The sequence below is a fragment of the Phragmites australis genome, chromosome 12 (assembly GCF_958298935.1).
Source record: "Phragmites australis chromosome 12, lpPhrAust1.1, whole genome shotgun sequence".
In the NCBI taxonomy this organism is placed as follows: Eukaryota; Viridiplantae; Streptophyta; class Magnoliopsida; order Poales; family Poaceae; genus Phragmites; species Phragmites australis.
Window position 1 is genome coordinate 6,743,213 of NC_084932.1, and position 16,637 is coordinate 6,759,849.

Below are 16,637 nucleotides of genomic sequence, written 5' to 3' on the forward strand. Positions count from 1 at the left end.
ACTCCGAGACACCTATCAAATTGCGATCATTTGTATGAGATATTTAGAAATTCATAAAATATTAATATAATTTTATAGGTATAAGATATTTATGCTCCTAGCAACCAGAAGAATCACTTCACAAAGGTGAAAAACTGCAGCTCAAAAAAGAAAACGAAAAATCACAATCGAAAAAAAAGAAAAATTTGCAAACTTGCAAAGAAACCAATAGAGGAAACTTAGAAAAAGATGAATTCAAATGCAAGAGTAGACAAGAACTTCATTTCTTGTAGAGGTCAGCCCTATTTTAAACGGATTACAAAAAATTTGCATACAAAAGCTCATACATAATACATAGGCTAAATACTCATCTCCCTCTCCTGTAAAACCCTAGCACAAGGCTCTCATATGGATACCATAAGAGGCTCAAAATGACTAGTTCATACTCTCCTCCTACCCCTCTATTTATAGGTATAAGAAATTTGACCTATAAGTTTCCTAGCTTATTACCAAAATACCCATCTTTTATAGTATACTTCTACCTAACACCGAGAGTATTTTAGTCTATTTCTTACTCCGTTTATCGAACGGTCGTGACGCCTTCACGACTTAGCTTCGCATCGAGTTAAGCTTCACGATGGTGCCACATACTCTTCCAGTCCTTCCATGGTTTTGAGGTCCAACCGTGAAACCCTCTGCACGCTTCTCAAAGCGTGACTTGCCACTTGTTTACACCTTAAGTAAGCGCTCTGATGTCGACACGTGTACTCCGTCTTACGATCCTAACCGCCGGCAAGTCTCTCCCGCTTCCGATCCCTCAGACTATCATATTACTTGCACCCGCATCCCTTTCACTTGACTTTTTCAATACGCCGTCTTCATCCTCCATTTCATACTTTGCTTAACTTACACGTGTACAGTTAGGATCACACTTGACTCTGTCCAACCTCCTTAATCGTCCGGCACCAAACACCCACTTAACCCCGATGACCCATCATCGACCATCAAGTTGCATCTGTCACATGCACAACATGAGACAAACAAACATATTTCTTCATCTCCAACTCCAATTAGTCTATAATCAAATTACTCTAACCAAACACAAACAATCCAAAACTCAACAAACTAAATCGATAACGTTCAATGTATAAATAACTGAGATACATTGGTTTTTGAAGCTCGAGATATTTCTGCCCGACTGCTCTAAAGCAAATTGGAAATTAGTGGCTCTCTGAGCGTTACAAGAAAGCAGTGGGGAACGACTGGCATCAAGATAAGGTCCAATGGTCCATAGATTCCATACAACCACTCTGCCATCTAGCAAAGCTGCGCCCTCTAGCTCAGATCTACATCCAGAATTCCAAAAGCTCCCGATTTCGATCATTTGAAGATGGAGTAGAAGAAACGAGCTGCTCCGAGTTGAAACTTGGAACTCAAGCCTCAAGGTATCCAACACACTATATAACTAAGTCGTTCTGCACATCTTGTCCTGCATCATCCCCTGGTTAATTTCTTCAGTAGCTAAGTTGAGCTTTGATCTCACTCTTCTCAGTGACCAGAGTACAATCTCAAGGTCTTCACGCCTGGTAATCACTGATCAGCGCAAGTGGGACACTGCAGTTGGAGCTGCTCTGTCCTTTGACAGGTTGGTATGCTAGCCAATCTTCCATTCTACTTTTACCATCATTCTGTCGGGTAGATCTATGTCGCTGCATATTCACGTTTACATGATACTTATGGTTTGTAACAAAGTGATACATATGGTCTTGGTTTACAAGAAGCTACAAAGCAGAGCACGGACTAGCATCCGAAATATTTGTTTTGTTTTTGCCACATCAGATATCATGAATTGATATCGAACCTACAGAAGTGATATGAGCTCTATGACTAATATCTGTCCATTGAGTTCAAAACATCGAAAACAGAGTAAATTTTAAAAATCTATAACTATTTCGATACATATTGTAAAAAACTACTACTTCTGATGCCAATTGCAAAAAACTATAACTATTTTGACACTTGTTGCTAAAAACTACAACTCCCTCACTGTTGGCACACCTGTCGTCCTCTGGCAACAGGTGGACCCGTGAGGAAGTTGTAGTTTTTTTTGCAAAAAGTATCAAAATAATTATAGTTTTTTGCAATGGGCACCAGAAGTTATAGTTATTTACAACACGTGTCAAAATAGTTGTAGGTTTTTAAAATTTACTCTCGAAAATATGAACTATGAGCTCCAGGCAGCTCATTCTAATTCATTTTATTCTAGAGTTGACTATTATTGCAGACACAATAGCGCCACCAACAAATTAGTTGTCTTGTAAAACTCAATATATTTGTTCACTTTGCAATTTCATCAACAGGGATTATGGAGGCTGCATTAGCGTCTGGGCTGTTGAAGGCTGCAGGCGGCAAACTAGTTTCACTGATAGCCAGCGAGTTTGACTCCATAATGAGTGTGAAAAAAGACCTCTCCGAGCTGAAGGAAATACTTGAACTGATTGCAAGCCGGCTGCCTGCTCTTCAGGAAAGAGAAATGGAGAGTAACCCATCGTTTCCTTTGGTAAAGAAATTGAAAAATGTTTCTTATGATATTGGTGATTTAATAGATGATGTCCACCTAGAAGCTGAGAAGCAAATCATCGAAAGCGGTGGTGAGAAGCATGCTGTAGCTGACTGCTTCTGTGCCAAACCGAAGTCGTTTATGTTTCGATGCAAGATGGCCCATAAGATCAAGGCAATGAAGGTGAGGTTGGATGAAATCGTGAAGCAAACAAGCGACATGAATACTATACTGCCAAATTTACCAGTGGATCAACCTGCTCCTTATAGAAACAACGCAACTGCAGAGCTGAACTTGTTGGGTACTGCTGAGGAGTCGAAAATACCTAAAAGGGATCAGGAGAAGGATAAAATCATATCTAAGCTTGTAGAATCTAATGAAGGAGACAATGTCTTGATAGTTTCTATCATCGGGTTAGGCGGTTCTGGCAAAACTACTTTGGCCAAACACATATGCCAAGACGAAAAGATTAAAAAGCACTTCAAAGATAGAATATTCAGGGTCCATGTGTCCCGGGAATTTGATTTGGACAGGCTTATTGGCAAATTATTTGAAGATATCACTAAGGGAAAGTCGGATCTTCATTCCCGGCCACACATGATCGATGAGATTTCAAAGAAGCTGAGCAATACCAAGTTTCTTCTTGTCTTAGATGATGCTTGGAATAAGAACAGACTTGAGTGGGAACAATTCATGTGTCATGTAAACAGAGGCACACCTGGAAGCAGGGTCCTGCTAACTACTCGTGATCAAAAGGTTGCAGAAGCAGTGGAATCTTGGTATATCCTGAACTTGGACCTCTTGTCAGAGCCTGAGAGCTGGGGATTTTTCCTGAAGAATTCTGGGTGGGTAGAGGAAGAAGGCTCTGAGCTTATACAAGATGGAAAAGAGATTGTGAAAAAATGTGGTGGGCTGCCTCTAGCAATCAAAATTCTTGGAGGTGTTCTCCGTGGCAAGAGTGAAGTAAATACTTTGAGGGCTATACGAGGAAGTAGTTTATGGAATGAAGAGGATATAGAAGAACAAGTGTTTGCATCCTTGAAATTGAGCTACATTCACTTGGAAAATCATCTGAAGCCATGCTTTACATTCTGCTCTATATTCCCAAAAGGCTACAGAATCAACAAAGACCACTTGATTGCCCAGTGGATAGCGCATGGATTTGTCAATCCGCAGAATGAAGATCGACCAGAAGATATTGGAAGTGAATACTTTGATTCTCTTGTGAAAGTTGGTTTTCTTCAAGGTTCACTTCTAAATAGTTATAATGCAGAACTAATATACAGCATGCATGACCTGATTCATGATCTTACTCGAAAAATTTTACGTCATGAAATGGGGACGTCTCCACCGAGGAATATTCCTACAGATTGTACACATTCATGCCGATATTTATCTTTGACGTCATGCACTCAGAAGTTTGACAGGGGCTTATTTGACAAGGTCCGTGCTCTATATGTTTCTGATGGTAACCCATCGTTGGACAAACAAGTAAAGAAGAATTGTTATATCCGCAGTGTTGTTCTGGACTATACAATTGATACTCCATTTCCACTGTTCATATTGAAGTTTGAATATCTCGGATATCTCGAAATCCATAATGTTAGATGCATACAACTTCCAGAAGCTATCTCAGGCTGTTGGAACTTGCAGGCACTTTATTTTATTAACTGTAAAGGTTTTGTGACATTACCCAAGTCTATTGGGAAGCTTAAGAAGCTAAGAGCTCTAGAGCTGATGAATACTGATCTTGAGAGTTTGCCTCAGTCTATTGGTGAATGTCGAGATCTTCAATGCTTGGAACTATATTCCTGTTACAAGCTCAGAGAGATACCAAATTCCATTGGCAAAATTGAAAACCTAAGGGTGCTTCAAATTGTCTGGTGTTCAGATGTGCAACAACTGCCGTCAGAATTCATTGGGGAGTTTAACAACATACAGACAATCAACTTTGCTGCTTGTGAGAATCTCCAAGACCTGCCACGTACATTTTCTTCTCGTACGTTACGTACTCTGAACCTATCTAGAACCAGAATAACCACACTACCTGAATGGGTCACATTGATTGGTACTCTCGAATGTATAAACCTTGAGTGGTGCACTTCGCTAGGGGAGTTGCCTAGAGGTATCGGGAACTTAAAAAGGCTGGAAGTTCTGAACATACAATGTTGCTGGAACTTGCGTTGCATGCCGTCAGGGTTTGGACAGCTGACTTGTTTAAAAATGCTAGGCTCGTTTGTTGTTGGGTGTGGCCGAGATGGTGCAAGGATCTCAGAGCTTGAAAATCTTGATATGCTAAGTGGTGACATGAAAATTAAGAACCTTAAATATTTGACGGATCCAGGTGATGCAGAGAAGGCTTGCTTGAAGCGGAAGAATAACATACAGAGTTTGGAGTTGAACTGGTCTTTTGGTAGAATGGAAGAAGAGTTAGTATCAGATACGGGAAAAGACCTGGGTGTGCTGGACGCCCTCGAACCGCCATCGGAAATTAAGAAGTTAGAAATTAATGGTTATGGAGGTCTCCATTTGCCACGTTGGATGAGGAAGCAAAGTGATTCTTCTTATTTGGAGGGCGTAGCGTTAAAGCAAACCAGATCACCTCAATTCCTCTGTCTAAATCAACTGACACTGATGAACTTACCCAACTTGAAGCATATGAAAGGACTTCGGGTGTTGCCTTCACTGAAGTACCTCGTGCTGTACGGAATGCCAAATTTGGAAGAGCTGTGGACTACAACAAATGGTTTGGAAATTGGGGTGGAAGAAGTGGGTGAGCAATATTGCTTCCCTGTCTTGTCCCGTCTAGACATAGAAAAATGCCCGAAATTGATTGTGGAGCCCTACTTCCCACCATGTCTGGAGTCGCTGCAATTGAAATATTTCAACGATCAGCTGCTATCCCCAGGTCGCTCATTCTTCCGTTTGCTTCTTCCACATGTCGACGAACCCTCGTCCTCCAGCAGAGTGCTTGGCGCGGTTCCTCACCTCAAAGAACTAACACTAGAAAGCATGACGGCATCATCAATTGATTGGGGATTCCTGCAACACCTCATTGGACTGGAATCCTTGGAAATTTTAGGCTGCAATGACCTGACGGAATTACCTGAGAGCATGCGGGGCCTCACCTCCCTCCAGAGCTTGTGCATCGGCGAATGCTCCACCCTTGCCGTGCTGCCCGAGTGGCTTGGCGAACTGCGCTCTTTACAAGATCTGGATGTCTCCAAGTCCCCAATGTTGGCCAGCCTCCCTCAGTCGATTCAGCACCTCACCTCCCTTCGAGATCTCTGTTTGGGAGAATGCCGTGCGCTGACCGTGCTGCCCGAGTGGATCGGACAACTCTCTGCACTTCGACAGCTTTATATCATAGATTGCTGTGCCCTTCAGTCCCTGCCCCGCTCCATACAACGCCTTACTGCTCTCCATCAATTGGTCATTGAGGGCTGCCCTGATTTGGCTAGGCGTTACAAGGAAGGAGTGGGGGAAGACTGGTACCTTGTCTCCCATATTCCTCGAGTGCGGATTTTTTGATTCGTACTAACGCGGCAGCATCCAATCCTTGGTAAGTTCGACCTGTTACTAATTAATCCAAAGTGCCCTGCCAAGTAAATGCATACTCCCATTTATATTAGTGAAGGCCTCATAGAACTCACTATGCTTTCTTTTGCCTTTTCAGGATTCACTTGTGGGGTCGTTGGATCACATTTTCTCGATTATCCAGAAATCTATGGATTTGGTTTGCTGGAACGAGTTTCCTTTGTACCATGAATTTGTCTTATATACATTCCATTTTCAAGGATGGGGCTTAGAATTTTTCAGGATGGCTTTGGTTTGCCTGTTGCCTAAGGAATATGGGTCCGTTTGCTGACACCCTTTTGTTTGGTGTTTAACTGATAATATCATTATTTGAGAATTTTTTACACAGTTAAAAATTAAAATGAGATTATAAAAGAGAAATGCTAAATTATGTTAATTTTAAAGTGCCATGTCAAATAAAGAGAAGTTTGACTAGTTCTTTTTCCACCTCCTTGGCCTCTGTTCTTTCTTCTCCACCCGATCATCATCTGAAGTATTCAGAGCTACTGCCAACACTACCAAATATTAAAGCTAACTGAACATGACTTAAAACTAGATTAGACCCAGTATACTTTTCAAAGAAAAGGGTGTGCAACTGGTAAATAGATGGTAAAATGCAAACAAGGCTGGATAGTGCAAAATGTTGGTTTATATCACCACTCAACCTGAGGTAGGAGACAATGCCTATAGCCGTAAATATTATCCAACTGTCAAACAACACTGAGCATTAAAATGGTGCAAAAAATACACCATTAAGCAACAAATGTGTCAGCAATGCAAAATTAAGACAAAGAAGAAATGATCTCACATGGCGCACAGGATAAATTTGAACAAATCGATCACACTGGCACACAATACATACTTTGATAGTATGAATGTTGAAGAAACCCTTTTCTGACTAGAATTAATTTACCAGAACAATAACTCAAATACACATTAGAGTTTTCCAGGAAGTTACATTAGAGTATAATTAACTTTTACGTAATGCTGGAACTGATACCAATCCAACCCAACAGCCAAAACCACATTGAGGCCCTCTCATCGAGGATGCCATCCACAGAAAAGGACGGGTCATCGACGGCAACGGAGTCCGAGGGGGGTCTTTCGCACGAACAACAGATCCTTGCCGTCCACTGGCCAGCTCACCGTCGGCCGCACCCTCACGACCACCTGTGTGCGTCACCACACAATGATGGCCAGCCTTCCTCAGTCGATCCGGCACCTCACCTCCCTTCAACATCTCTCTTTGGACAACTCTCTGCGCTGACCGTCCTGCCTGAGGGGATCGGACAACTCTCCGCACTTCGACGGCTTTCTATCAAAGATTGCTCTGCCCTTCAGTCCCTGCCTTAAATATTTGAAGGATCCAAGTGATGCAGAGAAGGCTTGCTTGAAGCGGAAGAATAACATACAAAGATTGGTGTTGGACTGGTCTTTAAGTGGAATGGAAGAAGAGTTAGTATCAGATATGGAAAAGGACCTGGGTGTGCTGGACGCCCTTGAACCGCCATCGGAAATTGAGAAGTTGAATATTAGTGGTTATCGAGGTCCCCATTTGCCATGTTGGATGAGGAAGCGAAGTGATTCTTCTTATTTGGAGGGCGTAGCGTTAAAGCAAAGCAGACCACCTCGATTCCTCTTTCTAACTCTACTGACACTTTGGAAATTACCCAACTTGAAGCATATGCAGGGACTTCGGGTGTTTCCTTCACTGAAGCACCTCGAGCTGTACGAAATGCCTAATTTGGAGGAGCTGTGGACTACAACAAATGGCTTGGAAATTGGGGAGGAAGAAGTGAGTGAGCAACATTGTTTCCCTGTCTTGTCCCATCTACAGATAATGGACTGCCCGAAATTGATTGTGGAGCCCTACTTCCCACCATGTCTGCAGTCGCTTGCGATTGGAAAAATGCAACGATCATCTGCTCTCCCCAGGTCACTCATTCCTCCGTTTGCTTCCGCCGCATGTCGACGAACCCTCATCCTCCAGCAGAGTTGTGACGCCCGTCTCCGCAACTGCCGTCACCCACAATCTCCCGCTCCCATTCTGCCCACGCCGTGCCGCAACTGCCGTTGAAAAAGTCGCCGCACGATCTCCACCCCGCGCCCCTCTCCGCAACCGCTCCTCCCGTCTATATAATCCAAATCAAATCTCCGGTCGGGCCTCCTCTCACCACACCGCGCCCAAAGCTCCAAATCTCATCGAGTTTCCTCCCCCAGAGCGCCTTCACTCCGCCGCCGAACCATCCCCAAAGGTTGCTACCGTCGCCGAGCCGTTGAAGACCGCCCCGACGCGAACTTGCCCCTCAAACGGGTTCGCTGTCGTCTTCTCTCCGTGTTCCGCCGCTCACCGTCGAAGGCCGGCCACCGGAGCTCAACTCCGGCGACTTTCTGGCCGAGCGCCGCCGCACTGAGCCCCGCGCCGCCGACCAGAGGAGGAAGACTCAAGGTGAGCAGTCCGATCTTGCAGCAACGACCACGATTAGATTGCAAAATACCCTTTCGCTAGCCAATTAGATCGCGCCACGTGTCCTCTTTAACCCAGTTAGCTTATGAGAGCCACGTCAGCGCCCACGTGTCAGTCGCGTCAGCCGAGCCGAGCCGGTTAGCGTCCACGTCAGCGTGATGATGTCATGCTGACGTCATAAATAGGGTTTTCTAATTAAAATAAATCTATTAATTCTTTTAAATATGTACTTTTGCAATTAGGTCCCTAGACTTTTATGGTTTCACAAAATAACCCCTAATAGCCTTGTTATTTTACTTTTAGCCCCTTGAACTTTAGTTAATTGCAAATAGGTCCCTGGACTTCTACAAATCAGCTCCTAGGATTTTCTGTTTTACAAATTAGCCCTTGTTCTTTTTCAGAAAATCCCTTGTAGCTTAAAACCCTCATAACTTTTTCATACGAGCTGTATTTTAGGCGATTCTCGTGCTCCCACGATCGTAGCAGCAAGTACTTTCCGTTAGTAGGCTTTTTAGCGCCTTGCTTCTGTTTGGTACACTGTTCTTAGTGTTTTCTTTGTGCTGTTTGTCGGAAGTTCCTACGATTAGTCCATGACGTTCTAGAACAGTTCGAGTGACTTCAAGATCAAGATTTTGACAACACTGAGTAGCACTTCGGAGGAGGCAAGTGTCCTTGACCACATTGAGCTTATTATAGAGTAGTGTGTCTTTTTACTTTTTAATTGCATGCTTTGTCAATATGAATCCCATGTTTAGGGTTTATTAGTACTTTCCATATTATCATTATCGCCTGTGTTGTAGTTTGGGTGTCGAGGTTAGAAATACTTAGTTGTGCTGTCAAGTCGGGTGGGATAAATGTTAATTGGATTAATGGTCTATACAACATAAACCGATTTGGGTAATCTATTGTAGCAACGTAGATCATAGGGATATAGGCAGGTTGGTTTGGTTGGTATGACTGTTGTGTGCGTATTGGGTGATGTGCAAGCACCTGCTTTAGATCCTAAGGACCGGTTCTTGAAGCCTGTAACCCGGCTGAACAGCGCAACAACGAGGCTTATATGAGTACGATCTGGCCAATTAATTAGATGTCCTCCATATTCTGTATGCACCTGTCGGAGGGTGAGCTCCTAAAGCAGAGATCCGGAGGGACCCCCTTTGAAATTCGGCCGGGGGGATGATTCTAAATCTGTTTTGCGGGTGAAATAAATGGGCGTAAATGCGATGGCAGGTGGAATGGAATGATCGGATGCAGAATGCAGTAAATGCTATGGAGGTTTTTAGACAGGTTCGGGCCGCACTGAATGTAATACCCTACTCCTGTGTGGATGCTATAAATGCACTGAAAATGTCTCTCAGGGATGTTGCTGGTTACAAGAATGTTTGTCTATCCTAGAGCTTCTGGCTCCTTGTTCTTCGGTGGTCTCAACTTCTGTGCTTGTACTGAGTGTTCTTCTGTCTTCGATCTTCGTCCGGGTCGGAGAGAGCCAGCTTTCGTGTCCACCGGCTCCTCTTAAATACTCGCCAGCTGTAGCGTGCCCAGAAGGGGAGGGCACGAGTTCCCAGGCGCCATAAATGGAAAAGCGGCCATTATGGGCTGTTGCGCGAAGTGACGGGGGGTTGAAAATGCGCCCCCGCCCGGTCTCGGTCGTCATGATGGCGTCCTGCAACGGGTGCCGCGGAGAGGGCCCACCAGGCAGCCACCGAGCAGCTCGGCGTGCCCGTTCGGTCTTGTACGCCTGACACAGTAGGGCGGCAGGCGGGGCGCCTTGGTCCTCGCGATGCTATCCTGAGGCACGCCGGATGACACGGGATGGGACCCGTGCATTAAATGCCCCCCACGCCCTCCTGCCAGAATGTGGCAAGGACTGACACCGAGCGTGGCAGGAGCAGTTGGAAGTGACAGGCCACGCGCCCTCTTAAATGCGGCATCGGGCCTTTCACTGGTTGACACCTCACTGCTGGACCTCTGTGGGGGCCACCAGGCACGGGGGTCACTGTTCATAGCCCTGAGTACTCTCTCCCGGATATACCCTTTCTTGGTCCTCGGGGAACCGAGTGCTCGGGGGCCACTGTTAATGGCCCCGAGCACTCTCTCCCGGAATTGACTGTTCAGATCCTCGAGGAACCGAGTGCTCGGGGGCCGCTGTTAACGGCCCTGAGCACTCTCTCCTGGAACTAACTCTCTTGGGTCGTCGGGGGTACTCGGGTGCTCGGGGGCCGCTGTTCGCAACCCCGAGCACGCCCTTCCCGGTACTTGGCTTTTCTGGTTGTCGGGGGACTTGGGTGCTCGGGAGGCCACTGTTCATGGCCCCGAGCACTTTCTTCCCGACACTTGGTCTTCGCGGATCATCGGGGAACTCGGGTACTCGGGGACCACTGTTCATGGCCCCAAGCACCCTCCCCCAGGACTTAGTCTTCTCGTACCCCGCGGGAGGGCGCCACGTGGCAAACTGTTGGCCTGGCCTCGAGACTCAGGGACCCCTGGTTCCTGATTCACCGACAGCACCAGTGGACGGTTAAGTGGCACAAGAGGGGGCCTCTGCAGTGGATGTAATCCCTGTTAGCGGTGAAACCTTAGTGAGTGCATATGGATTTAGAGGCGCTTTGTAAAGGCCTTGTAGTGAGATCCCGGCTCTACACCCCGGAAGTGTGAAGCAAAACGGGAATCACGACTCGTGGGTAAAGTGTGCAACCTCTGCAGAGTATAAAACTGATTGATCAGCCGTGCTCACAGTTAAGAGCAGGCTTGGACTTCTTCATGATTAGTGAGAAATTTTAGATGGTTGGTTTTGGGTAGTCGGGTGGTGGTACCTCGATGAGTTGGTAGCCAGATATGAAATATTTGGTGAGTCTAGTAGTCGGATGGAATCCGATGAGTTGTTTCTTTAATATTGGTGTCGTTATATATAGTAAATAGGACTGCTAGGTTTTCTTGAGTCCAAGTTATTTTGGCATAGATGCAGTGAACCTGAGTCAAATCTTTCTTGTCTTAAGCCCTCATGTCATGTTTTCTCACACTTGCGGAGTACAATATGTACTCACACTTGTTGTTTTCAATAATAAATACTGCTCAGTTGGAGAAGACTACACGGAGATCAAGGAAGCTGAAGATTACAATGAAGACGGAGCGTCTTAGGTCGCGTTGCCCCCAGTCGATTGCCTGTGGTGTGCCCTAAAGCTTTCGTTGGAGTTTTCTCGAGTTCTTCCGTTGCTGTTCAAAACTCTGGTAATTGTTTTAATAAAATTATTTTTGTTCGATATAGAACTGTATATCACTGATATATCACCGCATGTATGATGAAATTGATTCTGACATATATGTGAAATACACCTGGTTGTTCCTTTGAAAACCGGACGTGACCAGAGTGCTTTATGCGGTTCCTCACCTCAAGGAACTAACACTAGTCAGAATGACGACATCATCCACTGATTGGGGATTCCTGCAGCACCTCATTGGACTGGAGTCTTTGGAAATTTGGCGCTGCAATGACCTGGCGGAATTACCTGAGAGAATGCGGGGCGTCACCTCCCTCCAGAGGTTGTGCATCTACGAATGCTCCACCCTTGCTGTGCTGTCCGAGTCGCTTGGCGAACTGCGCTCTTTACAACATCTGCTCGTCTCCAGGGCCCCGATGATGGCCAGCCTCCCTCAGTCGATTCAGCACTCACCTCCCTTCTTTTTTTCTCGAATAGGAGCACTCACCTCCCTTCAATATCTGATCCTGCTAAGATGCGGTGCCCTGGCCGTGTTGCCTGAGTGGATCGGACAACTCTCTGCACTTCGGCAGCTTTCTATCGAAGATTGCTCCGCCCTTCAGTCCCTGCCCCGCTCCATAAAACGCCTTACTGCTCTCCATCTATTGGCCATTAGTGGCTGCCCTGATTTGGCTAGGCGTTACAAGGAAGGAGTGGGGGAAGACTGGCACCTTGTCTCCCATATTCCTCGTGTGGAGATCTATGATTACGAGCGACTGAGAGGACCAGCGCCCTTTCTCCCACAACAGGCAGCATCCAATCCTTGGTATGTTCTACTTGTTTTGTAAATGTTCCAGGTCCATGCTACCTTTTTTCGGTTTACTCGTAGACTCCTAGTGGAAGGAAATAATGGCTTTCCAATTCGTCTTTCAACACAGTTTCCAGAGCTTGCTAACTCCATGCCTCATCAACACCAACCGATGGAAGCGCGCCAAGGAGTTCAACAACCTGCTGCTCTTCCGCGACCGCTCAGCACTGGACGAGATGGAGTTCAAGTCCTATCCATAGAGGAATTTCGACCACACCAATGAGCCATTCATGTGCAATGGTGCTCCGTGCCCATATTTGCAACGGCGCCAACAACGTCCCCCGGCGCCATAGGCTATTCGACGCCCCCTCACCTCCAGTCCAAGCACTTGACATGATTAGTGTTGGAATATGGCCCATATAAAGCTTATGTATGAGAATGCAAAGTAAAAATATTTAGTCTCATATTGTCAAAGACAAGGAGATGTAGACTAACTTAAATACTTGAGTTCTCTCCTCTTCTTTGTGAAGGGTTGCGGGTAGGCTACGCTAGCACAAAATAAATTTTCTCTACCGCATTCAACCAGGAAGCCATGCGAGTAGGGGATCATGAATCGTTACCACTTGACGAGCAGTGCAGCGGAAGAAGAGTTGGAGCAGACCAATCCAACGTCATGCGCGTCAAGTAGTCGATCGTCAACCTCGTCCCGAGCACGTCCCGAGCACCTTCCGAGTACTCGCGAGTACGTCCTGAGTACTCCCGAGAAGATCAGCACCGCAATAGTAGCAACGCCTCTACAGGATCCACACGTACAAGGATGGAATCGCCGTGCACCGGTGTGCTAGCACCGCGCGCCTGGCTAGGGTTTCGAAGGGAGTTCGGGAATAGGAGGTGGCTAGGGTTTCTGAAAAACTCAATGCGCCTTGGCCCCTGCCTATTCTTATATAGAGCACGCTAATGGGCCTTTAATCAATATTAAAACCCATTATGACTCTAAATCCTAATGGTCCTTTAATCAACATTAAAGCCCATTAGCAGATCCAATCCGTAAACTAGATCGCTTCTAGGGCATATTACCAACAATTTGAAATAGAGGAAATAAGAAAGAGAGAGTATACTTTGCTATATTTACACGCGTGTATTTGTGTAATTTTCGTGTGACTTGCGACCGTGGTGGTAACACAAAATAACAAGTTTTTTTTACTGCTCTCCCTTTTAATTATGATCAATGCTATAATCAACCGTTTTAATCGCGATCAATGTCTTAATTCTGAGTGTAATTGGTCAGTTATGGAAGCAGTCAATTAGTGGGTAATTTATGAGAGAAAATGGCTCCAAGAGGGCAGCCAATTCCATATAAATCCTGGAGACGTCCAGATCACTGTCTTGTGTGCTGTGCTGCCGGATCTCGCCAACCCTTCTCCTTGACGTGTACAAGGTTGGAGGGTGAGCGGTATCTCCGAGCCTCTACCGTCGTGAAGCCCGCACGAGGGACGGCAATAAGGTTTCTAGATAGCGCACCTGCGTGACCGATCTGCACTGCTTCATTTACAATCTGCACGGTAGCGAATCGACACATCGTCAATTTCATCCCTTCATCAACCCAACTGTGAGTTCTTGATGAATTTGATGGGTTTTTGGTACTGTTGCTTGCTGCTAGGATTAAAAGTTTGTTCATCTGTTATAGTTTGTGAAATATGTATTTGTATAGAATCTGTAATTAGAATTTTACGTATATTACCAACAATTAGAGCTTCAGCGCGTCGAGCTGGAGGAAAGCTTTCTGGATTTTTTGAGTTGTCCAGCACTGGAAGAACTAACGATCCACTCTGCCTACATTTGTGACCAGAAGTTGTCGTCCCAGTTCTTGAAACGCTTGAGCATCATCGAGTGTGAATTCTGTTGGGAATACCGCACTCAGATTTCTGCCCCAAGCCTTGTATCATTACGACTGGATGTGGTCATAGGCAGGACTCCGGCCTTCGTTTGACAGCCTGCCATTTCTAGTAACATCGTTCATCAAACTTGGCCACCAGTGTGCAGATTGCTGTCTGCGCAAATACGTTGGGGACTGTGGTTACAGCAAACGTCATCTTTGTTATGGTGCTCGTGATGTCGGCAAGGGTGTGGTCCTCAAAAGCGTGTCTAATGTTTCCAATTTAGAGTTCATAGCTGAATATGGAGTGGTATGTTTTCATTTCTGCCTCAGCTACAATGCGTTTGTGCACCTCTGTTTTGGAACGAGAGGAGAGCTACATTCTATCAATAAACTGCAGATTCAAAATTACAATGAGCATGTACACATGCATAAATTGTCAATTATTAATTTGGCTTTTTTGTTCTTTATTTTTTTGTACCATCACACTTCATGCACAAACAAGCTTATTATCATTTTGCCACCAATTGTTTTTTTTCCAAGCCATCACATTTAAGTGAGGATATACCTGAGGTAGTTGGTCTTTGCTCGTTAGTCTGTTTTAGTTTGCTTTCATATATTCTTTTACATATTTTTGAAACTTCTGGTTGTCAAGCTATCTGAATGCAAAATTGGTAATAGCTATGTCTGTTGATTTCTACTGTAGTAATGCATATGGCCAAGTGTTCTTGAGAAAATAATCAATATGGCAAAGAAACAGATATTGCTATGTCAACAGAGAATCTAAATTATAAATTGAAAATTGGACCAAAGACCTTCTTAATTATCAGTTGCTTTTAGCTTTTATAACATGTAACCAATGCTCCAATTTTGTTAGCAACTATTCCACAATGATTTTTGAGATCTGTTCGAGATGAGTCAAGATTTTATGCAAAATCACGTTACGTGGTGGGTAGGAGTCGTGTATGCCATTGACATTATTTGAATGACACTATTGATTTACACTGTTTGAGAAAAACTCTCTAGAAATTCTCATGCTAATTTGGAAAATAGAACACTACAGAATACTTGTCCTTTTCTCCCAATTGATCTCAATTTGGTTGAATATGGGGTCGACCGGTGGTGGATGTACCTCTCCACTTTTCTTTTTTGCAATTTTTTATGTAGAAATGATGCCTAAAGAAAAGCAGCTTTTTGGTAAAACATCCGAGCTTCTACATCCGAAGATCGATGGATGCAGCTGACAATTATTACATGAGTTTTGCTGAAATATAGACTCCGTCTAGCATATATCCAGCCGGCACACCCAAAACTTGAGAAAGTGATTTAACAAAAAGCGAATGTTGATTATGACGCACACAGCCTATTGCTAAACCTTCACCCATTCATGGCGAAGATATCCATCATAGTTGTACGCCTCCAATTGGCGGCATACTAAGGGCATAAACTCCCGTTCCTCCCTTTTTTGCGGCAGTGCCCAAAAGCGGTTCCATTGTGTTTCCCTAAAGATTACCTGCATGGAAGAGTGAGCTTTTGCATTGTCAAATACAACATCATTGTGACTTATCCATATTGCCCAACACATAGCTCTAGCTCCCGCCAATATTTGCCTTTTGAGATGTATACATATTCCATCTAGCCATTGACCAAACATGTTAGACACACTAGTTGGAGGCTATAAATCAAATGCAATTTGTATAGTACGCCAAATGAATCGAGCATAATGACAATAAAAAGAGATGCCATATTGTTTCATTATTACTACAAAAGCAGCATTTTTCACTCCCTTGCCAGTTTCTCCTGACAAGATTGTCTTTTGTGAGAATAACTCCTTTAAGCAAGTACCATAGGAATACCTTTATTTTAAAAGGTAATTTGAGCTTCCACATATATCAATTGTTATCTACCATATTAGAATCTATTAGAGCCATGTACAAAGAGTGAACTGAAAGCATCCCATTCTGATGTAATGACCATCTAAAAGAAACAGACTGCTCATTCAACTGAATGGGTACAAGTCTTGCCACCAAATTATGCCATGCCTCTAATATTAGTTGCCGTATTTCTAAATAAGTCAATATATATCATATTTTCTTCCTATTTTGATCCAATGCCTTAAAAGCTGAAGTAATCCGCTATTCGGGTACTTACGCCCATACGCGCACTTGATTTTC

General features: G+C 44.5%; 1 protein-coding gene across 1 annotated transcript; it reads left to right on the forward strand.

The window, feature by feature from the left end:
- Positions 1-692: 692 nt before the first annotated feature.
- On the forward strand, positions 693-6,360 carry LOC133886606 (putative disease resistance protein RGA4). The gene is made up of 4 exons (XM_062326321.1): positions 693-1,424; positions 1,532-1,624; positions 2,340-6,101; positions 6,216-6,360. Exon 3 carries the CDS (start codon positions 2,345-2,347, stop codon positions 6,068-6,070), a length of 3,726 nt encoding a protein of 1,241 aa, XP_062182305.1. The 5' UTR covers positions 693-1,424; positions 1,532-1,624; positions 2,340-2,344; the 3' UTR covers positions 6,071-6,101; positions 6,216-6,360.
- Positions 6,361-16,637: the final 10,277 nt, after the last annotated feature.

Bases quoted from the DNA above. Each gene is read 5' to 3' on its own strand.
- LOC133886606 (XM_062326321.1), top strand. From the start codon at position 2,345: ATGGAGGCTGCATTAGCGTCTGGGCTGTTGAAGGCTGCAGGCGGCAAA.